Source organism: Astyanax mexicanus, chromosome 6 (assembly GCF_023375975.1).
Source record: "Astyanax mexicanus isolate ESR-SI-001 chromosome 6, AstMex3_surface, whole genome shotgun sequence".
NCBI classification, from domain to species: domain Eukaryota; kingdom Metazoa; phylum Chordata; class Actinopteri; order Characiformes; family Acestrorhamphidae; genus Astyanax; species Astyanax mexicanus.
In genome coordinates, this window is record NC_064413.1 from 14,989,937 (window position 1) to 15,009,701 (window position 19,765).

General features: G+C 38.2%; 1 protein-coding gene across 3 annotated transcripts; it reads right to left on the bottom strand.

Moving 5' to 3' along the window:
* Nucleotides 1–1,141: 1,141 nt before the first annotated feature.
* anks3 (ankyrin repeat and sterile alpha motif domain containing 3) lies at nucleotides 1,142–19,739 on the bottom strand. Of its 3 annotated transcripts, none has more exons than XM_022674086.2 (16): nucleotides 19,590–19,739; nucleotides 18,341–18,532; nucleotides 17,037–17,235; nucleotides 16,783–16,904; nucleotides 16,594–16,675; nucleotides 16,369–16,486; nucleotides 16,009–16,146; nucleotides 13,488–13,613; nucleotides 12,409–12,521; nucleotides 12,175–12,321; nucleotides 11,943–12,067; nucleotides 11,693–11,834; nucleotides 8,779–9,010; nucleotides 4,964–5,023; nucleotides 3,886–3,980; nucleotides 1,142–2,834 (listed from the first exon to the last, which is right to left on the bottom strand). In XM_022674086.2, the coding sequence occupies exons 2-15, from the start codon at nucleotides 18,514–18,516 to the stop codon at nucleotides 3,895–3,897; spliced, it is 1,866 nt and encodes a 621-aa protein (XP_022529807.2). In that variant the 5' UTR covers nucleotides 18,517–18,532; nucleotides 19,590–19,739; the 3' UTR covers nucleotides 1,142–2,834; nucleotides 3,886–3,894. The 3 variants fall into 3 exon arrangements, with proteins under 3 accessions (XP_022529807.2, XP_022529806.2, XP_022529805.2); XM_022674085.2 differs by having other exon boundaries at nucleotides 1,142–2,831; nucleotides 4,964–5,026; XM_022674084.2 differs by having other exon boundaries at nucleotides 4,964–5,026.
* Between the last annotated feature and the right edge of the window lie 26 nt (nucleotides 19,740–19,765).

The following is a 19,765-nucleotide window of genomic DNA, read 5'->3' on the forward strand; positions in this document are numbered from 1 at the left end:
ATGTAATTTACATTACAATAACAAAGATCACTCATGCCACTTTAAAAAAACGTATATTTTGAACTATAAGGCTCACTTAAAATCCATTAATTTTCCCAAAAATCGTCAGTGCACCTTATGTATGAATTTTATCAGTCAGGTTGTAAGAATCAGTAAAGTCACTCCGCTGAAGTGCAGCTTTATGAAGGAATATTAGTTTAGTTCTCCAGCACCGAGATTGGAGCAGTATTAGCATTAGCTGCTAACCACTAGCTCTTTCGCCATTCAAAGGTCAGTATTATCACCTGGTAGCCTAACCCTGACTAGCACTGCTGGAGCAGCATTAGCATTAGCCGATAATCACGCTAAGCATTAGCTCTTTCACCATTCAGAGGTGAGTATTATTGCCCTGTAGCTTGCAGCTAACCTCAGTTAGCACTGCTGGAGCAATATTAGCATTAAACACGCTAAGCACTAGCTTATTCACAGTTCAGAGGTGAGTATATTGGAGTGTAGCCTGCGTGTTTATCGTGTTAAAACAAGCTACGTGGGACAAACAACTAGCTAATATCACCCTGGCTTACAGGAACACTCGGGGTTCCTCAGTGTAGCACTATCGGATGGCATTTACTAGTGCTTACCGTGCTAATCACTAAGGTTAGCTTTAGTGGAAATCAGGAAATCTAAGCTTACTGTAAATAAACAAAAGCTCTTTACTCTCCCAAATACGCAGTTTTAAGGAGAGAAAATTGTGTAGATTAACATCCAGCACTATTTTTTTTAGAATTACAGTTTTGTTTACTTAGCTTAGCTTTATATAGTTACCCACCACCACCAAGCAGTGAGATCTGCTGAATTAGAAGGAAAACATGGCAACACCTTACTAGTGTTGCATTATGTGCCTTATAATCCAGTACATATATGAAAATAGACCAGAAAATAGACATTTTTTGATAGTACACCTTATCTGGTGCGATAAAAACGTTATAATGTATTTCTTAATTAACATTTTAGTCAAAATAATCTAGTAAAATTTACATGATTCTGGCATGTAATCTACCTCATTAAAAGGTATTAAAATACTTTAAAAATAACACAAATAAATGTTTTTGGCCTTGATCGGTTTTCCAGAAATTAGAGGGGAAAAAACATACAAAACAAATCAGAAAAGTAATACTTTATTACTCAGAACATTCAGTGAACTGCAAAGAAACTGGATTAAGTCAGAATTTATCGTAAAAAAAAAAATAAAACATCAACAACTGGTCTATTTTAATCTAGTAAAGACTACAGTCCTTTGGTGTCCAAATTACCTAAATGAAAACCAACATACCCTTTTTAGTTCATGGGAAGAATCGTTTTGGAATGGGTTTAAAATGACCCTCATCCCGAGGCAGGTTAAAAAAAACACAACAAAAAAACATTATTTCTAAATGCAAAATTCATAACTGTGTCAAATCTACAGATTCAGCATCAACATTTGTCTGGTACTAGAGATGAGCATAACTTAGTTTAACACAAGCTTAACACTGCTTAACATCCAGGCATTACAGAGAAAAGCAAACCTGGTCCAGCTGTGTGAGCTTGCTAAGGGAATACAATTAGAAAGAACAATCTAATTTCAATCAAATTTAAAGTAAATTTCATAGGAGAAAATGTAAAGCAAGATTAATTTAATGGACATCCATATAGAGATTGGATCTCTGAATTTGCTTAGCAACAATTCACAAACACACTTGCCACACTTGAGCTCCCCCCAGCCTACTGTTGCACTATACAGGTGTACAGTTGCAGACTGTAGCCCATCTGCTGTCATGCACAATTTATCAGACAACCCCATCCATTATGTCAGATATTAGATATCAGATATCATGTAGGTGAGGGATTATTCACAACACAGAGCTGACACTGAAGTAGCAGCGTGTGTGTGTGTTTGGTGCTTCAGGTCTTCCGTCTTCAGAGTAGACCATCACCAACAAACACACAACCTGGAGCAGAACAGCAATCCGATCACTGCATTTCCATGAATTTGTGGAATCATATATGAAGAAGCGAAAAATAATGGGATTTTTGCTTTGCAACCAGCCAATAAACAAATAATAAGATGTGATGAAAACATCATGTAAAACCCAAAGTTTCCACAAACACATTGAGCTGCAATATGAACATACATTAGCTAACAGATTAATAATATTGCGATCCTTCGTCTTGTGGGCATTGCTCGCTTCTTACTTCTGGTGCCAAGGTCTGTTTTTGCACAGTGAGAAATCTGTATACATGAACTTAGAAATACAATTACTGACTATGCACAACTTTTTTAATGCATGTAAACACACTAAAAATGCAACATTTTAAATGGCAAGCTGTTTTTACAAGACTGACAGCAGATTCTCAGAGCTTTGACTGATTGTACAGCAAGCAGTGCACAGTACTGGAACGTGTACGTGTGCATACGATGCAGTCCACTTGACATCTTATTCCAGTGTGAACACACATGAGCAATTCATGAACAGTTACAGCAACCCCTGACTCCACTTTTCTGAGATAAGATTGTCTTGTATTGGTTTGGTCTGCTTTCCTGTAATGCACTCAGTCCCACGTGATCAGAGCACAGGTTTGGGAGAGGCCTTGCCCCTCCACCTGCTTGTCATTTTTCTGCCCTCTCTAAAAAAGGATGTTTCGCTTACTCTAGCCTTTTTACTCTCTTTCCCTTCATCCAACACTGCTTTCTGCTCTTCTGCACTTCTTCTTTTATTCCCTTTCTGTGTTCCTCCGGCCAGCTCAGGCTGTTCTCTGCGTACTTTGTGTTCAGGGTGTTGTTTTCACCCTCCGTCCATAAAACTCTGAAGTAGCTGCTTTGAAAAAAATAAAGTGGAAACAATTGGCATAAAGGTCAGTTCATAACTTCTTTATTACAGAAGCATGCAGACATTTGTTGTTGCTGTTTATCGTTACTTTTAAGATGCACTGTGAGGATGTACTAATAAAACATACTTTTCTTCATTTTATGCAAGATTAGTTTACTATTGTGCTGTTTAGTTTTAGAGTAAAATAAAGTAAAAGGCACTGTGCAAACTTTTGGGCATCCCAAAAGATTGATTAGTTCTAACAAAATAACTAAGCTCCCATATTTTAGTTGACCTCCTTTAATAATGCTAAAAAATGAAGGAGTAGTTTGGGAGGGACACTGGGTGATGTATGGGTTTAGGGGCTGGACAGGAGGGAGAGCTAATTGGGCTAAGCAGTGTGGTATTATTGATTGATTTTTTATATTATGATCTATCCCCCACGCCTATAGCACAGCTGAACCTGAGAGGGCACTGCAGAGGCAGAAATTATCATAATAAAGGTTAATAAAGGTTTATGAACATTTTAAGCAGGACTGATATTACATTATGTGAAAGGAACACATTTCAGCTATTAAGGGAAAAAAATGATTTGGTTTAGTGCCTATTTTATAAGCTTATTAAAGCTATGTGTGTTGTTTTTTTTACAATAATTATTAGTAAAAGGCCAGGGCATGCTAATTTTAAATTACACTGAATCCCTTTACCTTGCCCCTAGAACTGCTGCCAATTAACAATTTAAAAATGTAAATAATTGATCCTTACAAAACAGATGCTGGCAAAAAGAAACAAAACATTGTCCTGCAATTGTGAAATGTTATTTGGCCTATTTGTTTGCTTGTTATTTAGAAATGTGATGCAAATAAAAAATAAATATTACTTCAAATATCTTTTGCTTACTTAACTATTCATAGTAACAGACATTTTTTACCAGGGGTTCCAAAAATTTGGATGCCACTGTATATTGTGGTCTTCACTGGTTTGAGCATTTTGCACCTGTACTGTTTGCTGAAGGTGTGCACATTCATCAGGTGGGTATTTGTGTATAAGTGAGACTCACATGCAGGTACTAGGATTCCTCTTGCCAGCTGCTGGAACTCTTCTCTGGAGTGACGAGATGCTGTAGATTCTGGCATAAGGCTTTCAGGCCGTCAGCTAAAAACACACACGCAGGTATAGGTCTGTCACAATAATTACGTTGACATGTCACACAGTATATGAAAATTGGTGCAATAATTTTTTAGGACTTTAACATCGTCCACTTTATTTTAATGCTTTTTTACATGCAAACTAACTTCTCCAATATTTACCAACACCATTATAAAAAAAAATGCGGACTTCTTTCACAAAATTACAAAAGCAAAAAAAGCACACACCAATATTACATTCACTGACTTTTGAAACAAAAAGTTACTTTTTTTGTACTGAAAACAGGGTCCTATGCAAAACTGGGGTTTGTCACATTTTTTTCTCCCAATTTGGTTATCCAATTGTCCCACCCCTTTGGGCACTTCCGTCACCAGTGGCGCTTGCGACCCTAGGAGGATGCGGACGAGCACACGCCTCCTCCGACACGTGTGAAGTCAGTCACCCCTTTTTTCGAGCTGCTGCTGATGAATCATTGCCTGAGCAGCTAGCGCGCTCGGAGGAAAGCACAGAGGCTTGGTTCCGATACATCCGCTCACAGACGCCTCGTGCCGCCCGACGCCACCTTTAAGTGTGATGGGGAGAGAGCGCCATCTACCCACCCTCAGGGAGCAGGAACAATTGTGCTCCCTCTGAGCGCCGGCAGCTGATGGCAGAGCTACATGAACAGGATTCGAACCTGCGACCTCCTGCTCATAGTGGCAGCGCATTAGACTGCTGGCAGTGCCGGCTCCCAACTTTGGCATTTTTTTTTTATGACATTGAAAAGAAATTAAATAAATCTTAAAGGGTTCTGCAGGCCCTCTGAAGACGAACTCTGCAGAGATCTGTTTTTCCCTCTTGAACAACTAATCAACTATTAAAAGGTCTTTAGAATCAGCTGATGATTTGATGAGGCAGGCGCGTTTAATGAGATGGAATTGTAAACTCTGAGAGCTGGTGTCTGATACATGTGATTGGATACTTGAGCATACTGTTTTTTTTTTTTTTACCTAGTTTCTTTTCACAGCACTCCATGTTAGAGAGCATCTCGGAGCACGCTGCGGCATCATCTACTGGATAAGACAAAGATAAAGCAAGTTAGGGAAGAATAGTGTATTATCTGCATTTTATATACCTCAGATATCAGACCTTGGAATCATCTCACAGCTGTCACAATTAAAACTAAGAATGTGGAGCTTACTAGTTTACAACATATATGTTTGATAATCATTTACTAGTCCTTTATGACTAAAATAAAATATGTCCCCCTTCATTATGGTTAGAATTTTCCAATTGTCCTGTTGTCCAAGGTCATTGATGACAAGGTTGGAGGTTCAATACCTGGGTTTGGTGGGCCAATACTGTTGGGCCCTTGAGCAACCATCACTGCTCCTTGGTAACTTCAGCTTTTTACATTTTTTTACTGTCTTGTGTAGAATGCTCTTTTGCTATGCTAATATAGTCACCTAACCCCCTTTCCCTCTTACAATAATAAGATTGCAACCCTTAATCACCTGTTCAGAATTGGTGGTCATTCGTCTCTGCAGAGAGTTGATAAGTCATTTATATGATAATTTGAAATCCCAACCAAGGTGACGACCATCTGACGACCCCAATGATGATGATACCCCCCACATACCCCTCCCTAAACTCATATCCTTCCTTCTCCTGTACCCCCTGCAGTGAACAAAGCAGTTTCTACTGTATGTAAGGTCCTACTGAAAAGAGAGAGAGAGCAGCGACCAACTAAGCTGTGCCCGTGTCTGATTTTCTGTCTACATGAGAATAAACTCAAGTCAACTCTGAAACTGTCTCCTGATTCCTGAACGCCGAATTTCTAACAAAAACACACTGAAAACATATCTACAGTTAGGGATGCCATGATTAGTCGACTAGTCACGATTATGTCGACTATTAAAATAGTCTACGACTAATTTAATAGTTTGGTTTTTTTTTTCTTGTTTTTTGTTTCTCTCCAAACTGCTGCGGCTGCCTTTCTGTCCTTGACGCACATGCACAGTAGTGGAAACCGGGATAGGCAGTGGACGACATCCCAGGACGTTATACAGACAGGCTCTGGTATCATGGCTACTCCAAGACGTGTAGAAATGCTTTCCTGGCTATGAACAAGAGCCTTGTGCAGTTTGGGATTGTATAATCAGAGTGTAGTAAGTTGAATGCAGTTGTGAGCACTGAGCACAAAATGCACTTTTGTTATATTTGAGTCAGTGAGAAGCCAGTGCCTTATCCTTATTTTACACAGTTGTTTATGCTAAACAGTTAAATAATTATTTGTTGCAACAAGCTGCATATTTCATTAAAGGTTTAATGAACTATGATTTTAATTATTTTTATTTTATTTTATTTTTAGTTAGCATATAGCTGAAATCTAAGGATGGTTATATAATAGCAGCTGCATTCTAGTGCGATAAGCTGTATGTTTATATTCAATTAACGTATGATCCGATTAGTCGACTAATCATAAAAAATAATCGGTAATTTCAACTATAAAAATAATTGTTTGCGGCAGCCCTATCCACAGTTAGAAGATGTACAGTACAGGACAGTTAAGTACTGTGTGTATAAAAATGATTTAATGAGATATAAAGTACATGGACTGTATAACACTATTGCTTTTACTACTGCTGATGTAAGAAGCAGCCAATCTTAAGCTTTTCTGTCTTCCGGTAGGACATCCTACTTGATGATTAATGCATCTTTTTCTATCTGAAATGATCCATAATTAATCCTGCTATTTTATAGGCTATTTTACATTTTTACACAAAAAAAATATTTTAATAATTATTTTAATTAATCTAATAATTAATACAACAATACAGCATTTAATGTTGTTAGGGTAATATTAAAACCAGCTACAAGGAAAGCAGAAACAAGATTGTGATTATAGTGATTATAATATTATGGCTGAGCATTGTAATAATGTATATATGGAGTTGGTTTTAATGCTGTGGCTGATCTATGTTCGATCTGCCTATGAATAAAGTGTTATGCCATAGTGTTTTTTACTGTATTAGAATATCTCAGGGCAGTTTTAATGCTTTTAAATGAGAATATTATAATATAATGTGCTGAGTAACTAAGTTTAACAGGGAGCTTTAATGGAGGAAATTAAGTGGAGCTGCTTATTCTTACCAGATCAGCTGTGCGTGCATGCAACAGTGAGACTGAGAGTCTTTATTTAGCACAGCAACGCAGTTTTGACAGTTTGGAGAAAAATGAAGGGTGGATATTAACATTAACATTTGTGCTAACCAAACATAAATCAGCCCCAATAAACAGCATAACAGTGCAAACAGACACAAACACACTCACACAGACACATTTGGGACAACGTCAGGGAAATGCAAGATTAAACTATATGCATACTTTAGAACAGGGGTTCTCAATCTTTTCTACCTTAAGGCCCACCTGTTTACAACTTGAAAGCGTCAAGGCCCCCCTAATACTACTACTACTAATAATTATAATAATAAAATATCTAAAAACAGAGTATAATAAACTATTGCTACCATAACTTTACCCTAAACTGGGATTTAGGCTTTCCAAATATAGTACATGAACTTCTTACTGGAAAGAAGCTCTAATATTGTGCTTCTTTTGTATTTTACGGTTAAATATACACATAAGAGTAGCGCGATTTAACAGGGTAGCATAATTTGACAGAACACCTGATGACTCGGCTCGCCGTGTGTGGGCGTATCCTTGTGGGCGTATCCGTGACGTTTTTTTAATTTAAATGAAGCAACAGGTGTAGTCAATCATAAGTTTTTTTTGTTTTGTTTTTTTAAATCAACCTCACTCATAGTTCTATTAATCCAATTTCAGCTGTTCTGTGTGTAAGAGGCTCTTATGAATGCCTCTCACACACACAGCTGAACTTTTTGCCGGAGGGCGGGGCTGCACTCATGCAGCGGCTCTCTCTATTTAAATGAATAGGATGCGCTGTGCTGGTGGACGGGGAGAGGATGCATCTTTCTTGCTGGCGCGCCGCACTAACAATTAGATTTCAAGTAGCGGCCCACAAAATATCGTTTTGAGTTTGAGACTCCTGATTTAAAGTGCTCACTACTGTCTCCCTCTGAGGATGAGCATGCGGACCCCTAGAGGGTGCTTTGCGGCCCCCTGGTGGTCCGCGGCCCCCCGGTTGAGAAACCCTGCTTTAGAACATGGAATCAAACAAGCATACTAGGAGGTCAAAATGCAGGTCTGCATTGATTTTTGGCATTTGTTAATTATAACTTCCCCTTACATCAGAAGTCATTTGTCTGAGCTGCTCTTCACTGTAGAAAGAATTTGTATTGTGTCCTATGTGGGATGTGTGTGTGGGGGGTCTTTGGCATTGACTGTGGGTATTATTTCAATATGAGTATATAAGTCAATTGTCTGTTCACATAGGCAACTAACTGGGCAATAACAATCCCAAAATTGTTCACCCACTGCACTGTCCACTGTGGGTGGTAATGCCTTTTATGACGTATTTCCAGTACATGCGTCTCTGTGGATTAAGAAATGTTAAATGCCCACATGATTTCTAAAATGGAATGTCCCATTCATCTGGCACCCACTATCTATAGTAGTTCTGGTAGTTCACATTTCCATGCCATAAGCAAACCATACAGTGTTTAGCTGCACTCACAAGATAATACTTCATAACTTATAAAGCTGTGGGCGTTCCCAAGCTGTCAGCTGGGATAAGACTTTGTGTTCATTTTACATACTGCTACCCCATTACTTTTGACATTGTATAATATAAGTGGATTGTGAGTGTATTTATATACACTACACAGTCATCCAGCATACGCACCTTTAGCCATCATCCCAGCGTCACTGTGGACATGCTGTGTAAACTGTGAGCTTGAGTTTTGGAGTGTGTGTAGTGTGGAAATCAGAGTCTGGATTTGTTGAACACTCTCCCGCAGTTCTGCTTGCACTCTCCTCCAAGCCATCTTCTCCTCCATCAGACATCCCTCCATCACAGTGCGCAGTTCTTTCTCCTGAGAGACTTGGCCTTGCAGGGACTCCACCTCCACACAGCGCTACACACACACACACACAAACACAAATGTAAGTAAATAGCTAATGCTGCTTGTTTGGCTGTCTTGATAATATGGAGTTTTAACTGTGAAAAATTTCGGAATAATTCTTGGCAACACTGTTCTAAATAATATTTTATTTCTAAAACCCTATTCAAACAAAATTTTACATGTGGAGGTGGAATAATGTATTTTTATATATGACTCAATACTCACTGCCTGATTAGCTATACTTTATGCACACACTAATTCGGTATTTTCCGCACTATAAGGCTAACTTTAAATCCTTTAATTTTTCCAAAAATCATCAGTGTGCCTTATGTATGAATTTTACCAGTCAGGTTGTAAGGAGCAGTAAAGCCACTCTGCTGAAGCACAGCATTATACAGGAGATTCAGTTTAGTTCTAGCTCTTTCGACAATCAGAGGTGAATATTGTCGGTGTCCTATGAAAAACACGTATCTCCATTTTTGTCGATTTTTAGTTTACACAGTGCCAACATTTCTTAATGAACGGACCAATAGAAACTCTTCAAAATGGCCTTAAATATATATATTTTTTTACATTGACTTCCATTGAAAGTTCACAAGGTTTTTTCTCTCTTCTGTAAAGTTGCTGTTTTGATGATAAGTGTTTTTCATTGGACAGAGATGATATTATCTGCCTGTAGCCTGCGTTTTTACAGTGTTAAAACAAGCTATATGGGACAAACCGCTAGCTAATATCACCCTGGTTTACCAAAATACTTAGCAGCAACAACTGTAATCAAGCTTTATGACAACTTGCAATGAGTCTTTCACAGCACTGTTAAAGAATTTTGACCCATTCTTCTTTACAGAATTGTTGTAATTCTGGGTTTTCAGGCATGAACCACATTTTTAAGGTAATGCCTTAGCAGCTCAATAGGATTCAGGTCAGGACTTTGTCTAGGCCACTGCAAAGACTTTGACCATCACACTACCACCACCACCATATTTTACTGTAGGTATGATGTTCATTTTCTTAAGTGGGGCTCCTTTTATGCCAGATGTAATGGGACACACAGCTTTCAAAAAGTTTAACTTTTGTCTCGTCGGTCCAAAGAATATTTACCCAAAAGTCCTGGGGTTAATCAAGATGTTTTCTGACAAAATTGAGAAAAGCCTTAATGTTCTCTTTGCTTAAAAGTTGAGTGTAAATCTGTGTTAGTGAACACTTCACCTTTGCTAACATGAACCATCCACCAACCATAGGTGTGGCATATTAAGATGCTGGTTAGACACAACAGTGATTATTACACAATAAAGAACCACTCTAAAATGTGCAGTTTTCTCACAAAGCACAAAACCACAGATGTTGCAAGTTTTGAGGGAGCGTGCAATTGGCATGCTGACTGCGGGAAGGAGATCATCTGAGACCAGCCACCCGGACAACTGCTGTAACAATCGGTTTGCATTACCAAAAGTGTTTCTGCACAAACTGTCAGGAACTGTCTCAGGAAAGCTCATCTGCATGCTCGTCATCCTCATCCTTCACCTCTTCCATAGATCTCAATTATTTTCTTTTTCATTTGTTCCTGAATTGCTTGGGATATTTGCATGATGTTTAGCTTTAGTTTAGCTAATAGGTGTGGTAGTAATCAGGCCTGGGTGTGGCTAGAGAAATTTAACACAGGTGTGATAAACCACAGTTATGTTTTAAGGGGGTTGGGCAAACACTTTTTTACACAGGGTCATGTAGGTTTGGATTTTTTTTCTACCTTAGTAATGAAAATCTTTTTTTATAAACAGAATTTTGTGGTTGTCCTTGACTAATATTTAAAATTAGTCTTATGATGATCTGAAACATTTAAAAGTGACAAACATATAAGAGTATAAGAAATAATGAAGAAGGCGAACACTTTTACACCACTGTATGTAGGCTACAGCCTATGATAGACAACGACTAAGGGCATTTTTACACCTTTGGTTGGTTTCTGCGTTCCAAATCAGTTGATTAACTTGTTAACTTAAAGGGTTTTCTCCCTTGGTTTGTTTTCACACAGTTAAAGACCTAAACGCACCAAAATGCGCCCCAACAACCCATGCAAGCAGGCTGTCTCCTCTGATTGATACAGTAAGAAGGTTTTGTGTTCCAGACCAGCATGTGCAGTATTAAGCTGCTTTTAACACTGAATGTGGAAAAGTCGCTGCTATGCTTTCAAGCACAGTGTTTTCAATGGGATGTGTGGTACAGTGTTAATGTCTGTGCAGTAAGGGGAGTTGCATGGGCAGTAAGTGCTGCACGTACAGCGTTTAGCGTGCAACATTTGGCTAGCTTTCTGGATTTGAGGTTTGTATGTCATATAAAACCTGAGATTTGACACACACTAGAGTGAACTGAGGTATATGTGCCATTCACTATAAAACTAAATACTTCCTTGTGTGTCTGCATACTCTTAAAAAAAAAAAAAAAAAAAAAAAAAGATTAACATAACTCGAGGTTATTTTTATAACTCGTTTTGCAAAAGATAAAAGTCAAATTACTGAGAAATTTCTGTAATAAATACTTTGCCATTCCTTCCCCAGGTAAAACTAATCCTATTTGAATAGGGATTAAAACATATAATTTAATTCACAGGACCCAAGCAGCAGTTACAACCCTGCTTTCTGGTGCTAAAAGGAAGTTAATGCCATTTTATGTAGTTACATTGTAATAAAGCAATACCTTATGGAGCTGAATGGCCATCTCCTGCATCTCAGCCTCCAGTTTGTCAGCATACACCTGCTCTAATGCATCGCATGGTGGCCGGGCATTACTATGCCAACGTGCTATTGCAGAAGTCATCTTCCTCTTGGGACCAAACAGTCTAGGGAGATATCAGACAGATGAAGTGAGTGTGTGTGAGTGTGTGTGTGTGTGTGTGTGTGGTGAGAGAGAAAAGGTCAACTGTGACAAGACACACAGTGTGACTTACGTGATGCCTACTTCTTTGAGGTCATTCTCGGTCAGAGTCAGAAATATTCGCAGGTCAATATCCTGCTCCTCCAGCAGCGGAACGTACTTGCTACAACCTATCTGCTCCAGGAACTCTGCCAGGTCCTGCCACCAACACACACACATACACACACACACAAAGCAGAGTTTGGATATAAGCACATTTTCTACATCTGCTACAGGATCTCTTGAAACCACACTAGTGTGAATACCTTGGGACCGGTGTAGGGGGGTGGTATTCCACAGTCCCCTGGGTTGCTGGGTGGAGTAGAGTCACTGTTGCTATGACGACTTTTGCCCTTAGAGTGATGAAGTTTGTTGGGCCGTCGGGGGCAGCTCCGTTTGGCCTGGTCAGAATCCTGAGAGAGAAGGAAAGATAAATGATGGGATTTGTGTATCTCTATGTTTGATTTTGACAATAGTTGGTATTGGCTTTTCTCATTTACCTCATTGCTCTCCAGCGACCCCTCCCTACTAAGACCTAGGAGGCGTGGCAAACCTTCACTACTGCTGCTGCTGCTCCGTATTGTGGGCATGTCATTATCGAAGAATAGCTCATCTACACAAACACACACACACACACACACACACACTTATTATTACATTTATACAAGTATGAACAGGTGCTGAAAAAACAGTAATGTTCCCAAAAAACAATTGTTCACACATAAGGGTTGCAACGATTAATCAACGTTAATCAACAACGTTGACTATAAAACATTGTCGTGCGGAATTTAACTGTCGACGCGTCATTAATGAGTGATGGAGTGAGTGAAAGATCGAGAGAGGAAGAGCATGCGTCTGAAAAAGTGAGGAAGATATGCACATATTAAAAAATACAACATCCTGACTGGCCTCTCCTTATGCTTAGTTGGCCAGTGAGGTTTCAGTGTGGGCAGGACTTGCAGCGGTGTGGTAGAGGAAAACACGGATACAGTGAACACAAATACAAACAATGTATTTTGTTAATATTACATCTCAATTGAAGACATATAAGTATCCTACAATCTCCTAAAAATAACATCCAGCCTGTGTGAATGTTTTCTATAATATACTTATATATCTACATCAAACTTTTCAAATGCGCTGCACAATTGGTCTAGGGCCCTAAATGTTTATCAGTCAATGTGCAGTAAAAGATGCATTGGATGGAGAGCCTCCCCAGTAGGAGGTACAAATAGAGAGCATGACAAAAAACAATCATGACTAATCGAGTAATCGAAAAAATAATCATCAGATTAGTCGACTACTAAAATAGTCAGTAATTGCAGCTCTGTTTCACCTTTAGTTAAATGTACCTTTAAATCCTCATTCCAGTCCTGGTCCTGGATTACCTCCTTTACTGCCTACTCTAGGGATTTCAATGCTCCAAACACACCAGGGACAATTCTATACACTGATTTACAGCACTACACATAATTAAAGAAGAATTTGGTCGTTTTTTTTATATCAGGTTTATTATATTGCAGGTCTGGAACATTCTGGATTATCATGCCTGTATAAAAGTAGCTTGAGAGAGACAAACCTCGACTACTGTTGCTTTGCCCATCCAGTTCATTGATAGGAGATGTGACATCACGGTTGCAGATGCCTTCATTCTGATCTCCCACATCACGAAAGGTCACATATCCAGGCGGAGCCAACGGAAAGTCTACAAAATCAGAACAGACCAAAAGAGTGTTATGTTATCCCACATCAAACACAGAAGTTTTTTTGTTTTGCTTATTTACTTTTTACATCATACAGCCTATGAGATTATGATAACACTCTACTAAATCAAAGCTCAGGATGCTCTCCTTTCGGAACAGACGCTTCAAAGGGATTATAAAACGTGTTTACCTTTTGGGATCATTTTAATTCAGCTCTGTCGTTTCTCTAAACATTGGTTAGACTAAACTTCACTGGAGGAGATGTTTTATGTCCTTGTATGTCTAGACTACACTCTTTTATGCAGTCCTGTAAGGATGTGAAATTTGGTGTGGATGAGAACAAAAAAAAGAAAGTCTAACCTAAAGCCTGACTTACAGTTCACCTTAGACAGGTTTTCATCTTTTAGCTGATATATGTTCCTATTGCAGCTATCAGTGATCAAAAAGATGTTTTATTATACAAATTTAATAGCTGTTCATAAAGCAAAAATCTAAATATTGCCCGATTCATATAAATCTAAAATTTGCCCATTATCTGATTACTCAAGTTTATGTAAATGCCTTATTCGGATTAATGTCAAATTGCATGTAAATACACTCACTATTGACCCAGGCTTAGCTATTATTAATCCTGCTCACGTTTAGGTATTTGCACTAGCTTTAGTCTCTGCAACAGAATAATAGTTTAAAATCTATTACTTTATAGCATTGGTATTGATATAATACATTTATAGTATTGGTATAATGTCAATAAACTTAAACTTTTCCATCATAAGCTCAGTGTTGATTACTTCAAGAGCTGTTTTGAATCTAAAAATGCAGAATGTGGAGCAAAGGTCTGTTTTCCAAAAGCAAAGTTGCTAAGTACAATAGCAACTTACACAGTCTGCTCTAAGCAGTTGTGATGCAAGTGTTTTCTAAAACTGAATTTGGAACTAGTAAGCTAAACACGTTAGTAACTTGCATAGTACAAAGCATTGTTAAGTTTCACATGTGTTTCCCAAAACCACCTGTGCAACCCCTGTGGTTAGGCTGATTCATTGAACCTGCAGCTTTAGATCTGGTATTAGAAGCTTAATTCCTGGTGATCATGACAATAGGTGGTAGTATGACTGTTAAGACTGAGAAACACTAGTTTAACAGTTAAACCAAAAGTCTGCTGGCAACCAGATGGATACAAGGTGGATACAATCAGACTGATCATGCTATTAGAAAACCCTGTCCACAACACTCTTTATAAATATGTAAGTTGACTTACTGTACAATGTATGCTAACTTTTATATAATTCATTGTGTTTATTTCCATACAAACCAATATAATACACAGTTGCACAACAACGAATACATTGATAACAAACCAACATATATAAAGTTTTACGATTACGAAAACATTTTTTTAAAAATGTATCTGTTACATGATGTAAGTGTATTATAATCCTATTACATGTTCATTATGCTAGTTAGATATTTTATTGTCATTATTTCTGAGACAATCTATCATCCAGTAAAAATATTACAAAAGGAATTACAGAACATTAGTCAGAACCTACTGAATGGCTCTTAAAAAACTGAGCGGTAACACTTTTTTGGATGGTCTTTATAAATGCCTATCTAACATTATCTGAATGTCTATTAAAGGCAAATTTACTCTTATAGCACTTTTCCACCAAAGGAATTCTGGTTCTTGAACCAGTTCCTTATGGATTATGAGAATCAAGGTGCATTTCAGTGAACCAGCCTGCGTTTCTACCAGTTTTAGTGGAACCGTGAAAATATCATATCATACGTCATAAACAGAGAGTGTTGCTCCTGTACAAACAGACCCACAGACACCCACAGATGTTGTCATAGTTCATGCTAAAGAACATTGTATTTTTCGGTTCCCACTGCGAACAAATGTTCCTGGCTCCAGAACCTACTTTTGTTCGTGGAAATGTGGCAAACCGGTTCAAAATTAGGTCCGCAAACCAGAACGGTGCCGGTTCCACATCGGTGGAAAAGTGCTATTAGTTGAATGTTAATGATTCTTAACCCTGATCCTAAATTATGAATTAAATTATGAATTAACCATAAAACCTAACCCTAACCCAAACCTTAACTTAAACCCTAAATCTAACTCACAACATAACCTCAAAATGTAAAGATTAGATTTCAGGTTAGTTGGAGTTGGATTTAGGGTTACATTCAATACTGAATCATTTACTTTCACCTTAGAGTTCAGTTGCATTTAATAGACATACATTTGAATGTTAAGTATCTCTGAGGCACCTATAATGGATCATCCAAACATAGTAATACCAAATGAGTGAACGTTTGTGATTTTTTAACATAGTGGCAAATTGATTATCTACTCTTAGTAGACTTATGAAGTGACTATGTGTGTGTGTAGGTACATACCATGTTTGGGTCCCACTCTAAAACGGGCTATGGCCTGTGGTCCATCGTGTATGCTGGGCCCTCTGGTTCTGCTACGTGTCGATCTCAGTCTAGGAGCTGCGCTGTCCTCCTCTGATGAGCTCAACTCCTCATACATACCTAATCACCAGAAGGAGAGGGAGAGAAACAGAGCTACATCCTCAAATATGACAGCTATGACAGATATGAGGTCTCAAAGATTCAAGGATTCAAGAAGACTTTATTGTCTTTCGCATCACATGTGGTACATGAGGTGGAACGGTATTGTCTGTGCTTGTCAGAGTTTTATTATGTGTGTATAAATAAGAGTGTGTCTGCCTTTATGCACCGTATGTGTCTGACCTTGCTTCGCTCTCATACAGTGCATGTCTATGAGACTCGCGATCTTGGTGTGGCCGTACGTCATGGCTAACACTCTCGCCGTCTCACCCTTAGAATTCCTCTCCTCAACTCGAGCTCCCTGCAAATCACACACATACACACCCACATTGAGATGACACAACACATGAACAGCTGCTGACACACAATAAGTCACAGATACACACTCATGCACATACACACACTCACATGATCAAGCAAATACTGGACAATGATTTCATGGCCTGATGCTGCAGCCTCCATCAGTGGAGTAAATCCAAACACTGGCTCTCTGAAAAACCAATGGCCAAAAGGTCAAGCTAAACGTCTGTCGAACAACTTAAAATGTGTGCGGGTATTCATACATGTGTGATGTGTGGAAGTGTGCTGGCATCTTACTTGATATTTGCATTTGCGTTGTTATCCAAGAGAAATTTCACCATCTGTTGATGTCTGTTGCTTGTACTGTGCAGAAGGGCTGTCCAGCCTCGCCCATCCTTCCCCTCAAGCTCTGCTCCTTGCTTTTTATAGCCAATCAGATGCAAGAATATACAAACTCAGGAACACTTGTGAATAATCCAGTGTGATTAATAATCTAATCAGCAAACTTGTATTTTAATTATTTCATTAATCAACCAATTAATATCCTGTACCTGAAGAAGGAAGTAAGCGATGCTCTCATTGCCGCAGCTAGCGGCCAGCATTAGCGGTGTTAGACCTTTAGCAGTGCTAGCATTAACACTAACACCAGACTCCAGGAGAAGGTTAGCGATGTTGTCATGACCAATGTACGCTGCATACATCAGTGGAGTCCATCCACCAAGGTTCTTCCCATCCACATCTACATCCCTTCTAAAAAAAAAATATATATATATATATATATGTATTAGTGCTGTCAAACGATTGCAAAAAATGATCTAATTAATTACGTCCTCTCTGATTAAATTAATTACATTTAATTGCATTAATCATCAAAGTATTTTAAACTGTACATTTCAAATACATTTAAGCTGAGGAGCAAATGAATGAATAAATAAATAACTTGAATAGACTTAAAAGCTTCCTGTAATGAACATCAGTCAGTATTAGATGCTGTTAATACTGTTCACCTAAAAAATTACAAAAAAAAATTACAGAAGACGCTCACACATGCCAGAGGTTATTTTCAGGAGATTCTAAGCTACTTAAACATAAACTTAAAGAGTAACTAAACTATAAGACATTTTTACATTAATAGGTAAAATATATTGCTCTGTAACCATAAACATACCAGCCCTGTGTAAAATGCTTACATAATAAATGCAAATAATAAAATAATTTAGATTTTTAAACCATATCTTAATCAATCGTTTAGTTAGCAAAGTCCAAATAAAATTAAATGCTAATTTAATGTTACGTATTATTTTAGTATGTTTTATAATGATCTGCCATGGGACTTTACGCATGAAAAACAAAATGGCGAAAAAAATGGTGATGAAAATTTAGCAAAAATCACTTGATACTGACAAACTCAGTAACTGTCATTCTTAGATTAATGACTAAAACTTAATCTCATACTAACTTAGTAACGTTAATCACACTTTTTAGGATAGGGAGCAAATCTCATTATCAGTATTAACTACTGACTAAGTTAAATTGTTAATTAGCTACTGTTCTTGAAGTAAAGAGCAAAACTTTAAAACTCTTAGTACTGACTACCGGCTTATTTTTTTATCACCATTCTTATCCCATAATAGCTCAGATCCAGTATTAAAATATTGATCCAAATTGTTTTTTTTTTTATCTTATTGTAATAAAAAAACCAGATCACTTCATATTTTAAAGTTGAGGTGGGGGTTACCCACCTCTAGGTTTCCTTAAAGCGTATTATTGTTGAAATGGTTGGAACAATTATGACCAACTCAGAATTGATTAGACTGAGCAGCTCAGGCCGATATAGACAGACAGTATCATGTACCTCTGAATACACTCCACCACCACGTCGTACTGTCCGATGGAGCAGGCGGTGTGGAGGTCCAACGGCACTCCGAGCTCCTCCGGCCGGATCAGGGCGCTCCCGCTGTGGCCGAACCACACAGACAGACTTGCCCCAAGCTGCTCTGACTCGCTGGCTTCATCGCTCAGCTCAGACATCCTCCAGCCAGCGAACCTGACCCAACACAACAACGAGCCTTTTATTACAGAAACTTACTGCGAGTCCTGCTCTGCAGAAAGGGAATCCGAGCAATCATAGCACTGTGTACCAGCGCTGAGAGTTTTTTAGCTAACCTGCACAACACCGCTAGGTTATGTTAGCTAATAGTAAGTTGGTGTAGAACAGAACACTTTCAGTAATTTCTTGAGTATATATATAAAAAAAAAGATAATGAGAAGCTCTAAATACTGATTAATTAGCTAGTTCACTCAGCTTGCAAGCTAGCTGCCGGTGTTGTGTCGAGTTTTGGTACCTTGCTAAACCGTGCTACCCTAGTGTATCGTAAAAAAAAAATGCTATACAAAGCACCATGTTTATAAAAAATACTCTAGGTAGAATATTTAAAAATCCCCAAGCAATATATCAGGATACAGTTAGAGGTAAATAGGGATAGTGTTCCGTTTTTTATTTTTATTGCTCACTTATTATTACTTTCATTATTATTATAATTATTAACTGCAATTTACACATTTGTAACACTCAGACAAAAATGACATAAGGACAGAAGGTTCAGGCTGTTAAATGCACCCAAGTAAACTTTTGTAGAACTATCATAAAACACAAACATAAAATAGATTTGGGTCCGCGCATGCGCATTGGCGTTGAGAAGCACATTTCGACGGGTAACACAACTCGACAGAACACCGAATTCCGCGATTACTGAGTTCCCTGCGGGAGAGAGCCCCACTGTATGCTGCCACAGGGACTTTTAAAACTTTTAATAACATTAAGCTAAACACACTACTCTCGCTTGAAAGCACTGTTAGTCAATACAATCACATTAGATTATCATTTGTTATCCAACTCTTAATGTATGTATTAACTGATTCATTCGCTCCAGTTCAACTGTAAAATAAAAGCCTATCCCTGTGGATAAAGATGTTTTAATAAGGGGAACTGGGAAATGTGGGAGAGTTATCAACAGACACGGATATTAAATGGCTCTTATGAGCAAGCTTTCGCTGAGTGAATGTTACAGTAAGAAATAAAGAAATGTAGTTAAGTTACTTACTTATACGAGCAGGTAAAGTTTCTGTTTGTATGTTTTTCGAGACGAACAACTCCATGGATTTGTATCCTAACGGAATGGATACAAATTCGTTTCGTACACAAGTTCTCTCATCTGTTCGGGCTAGCTTTCACAGGACAGACAGGGATTTGTAGTCTTTTCAACTTCCCTCGTATGGA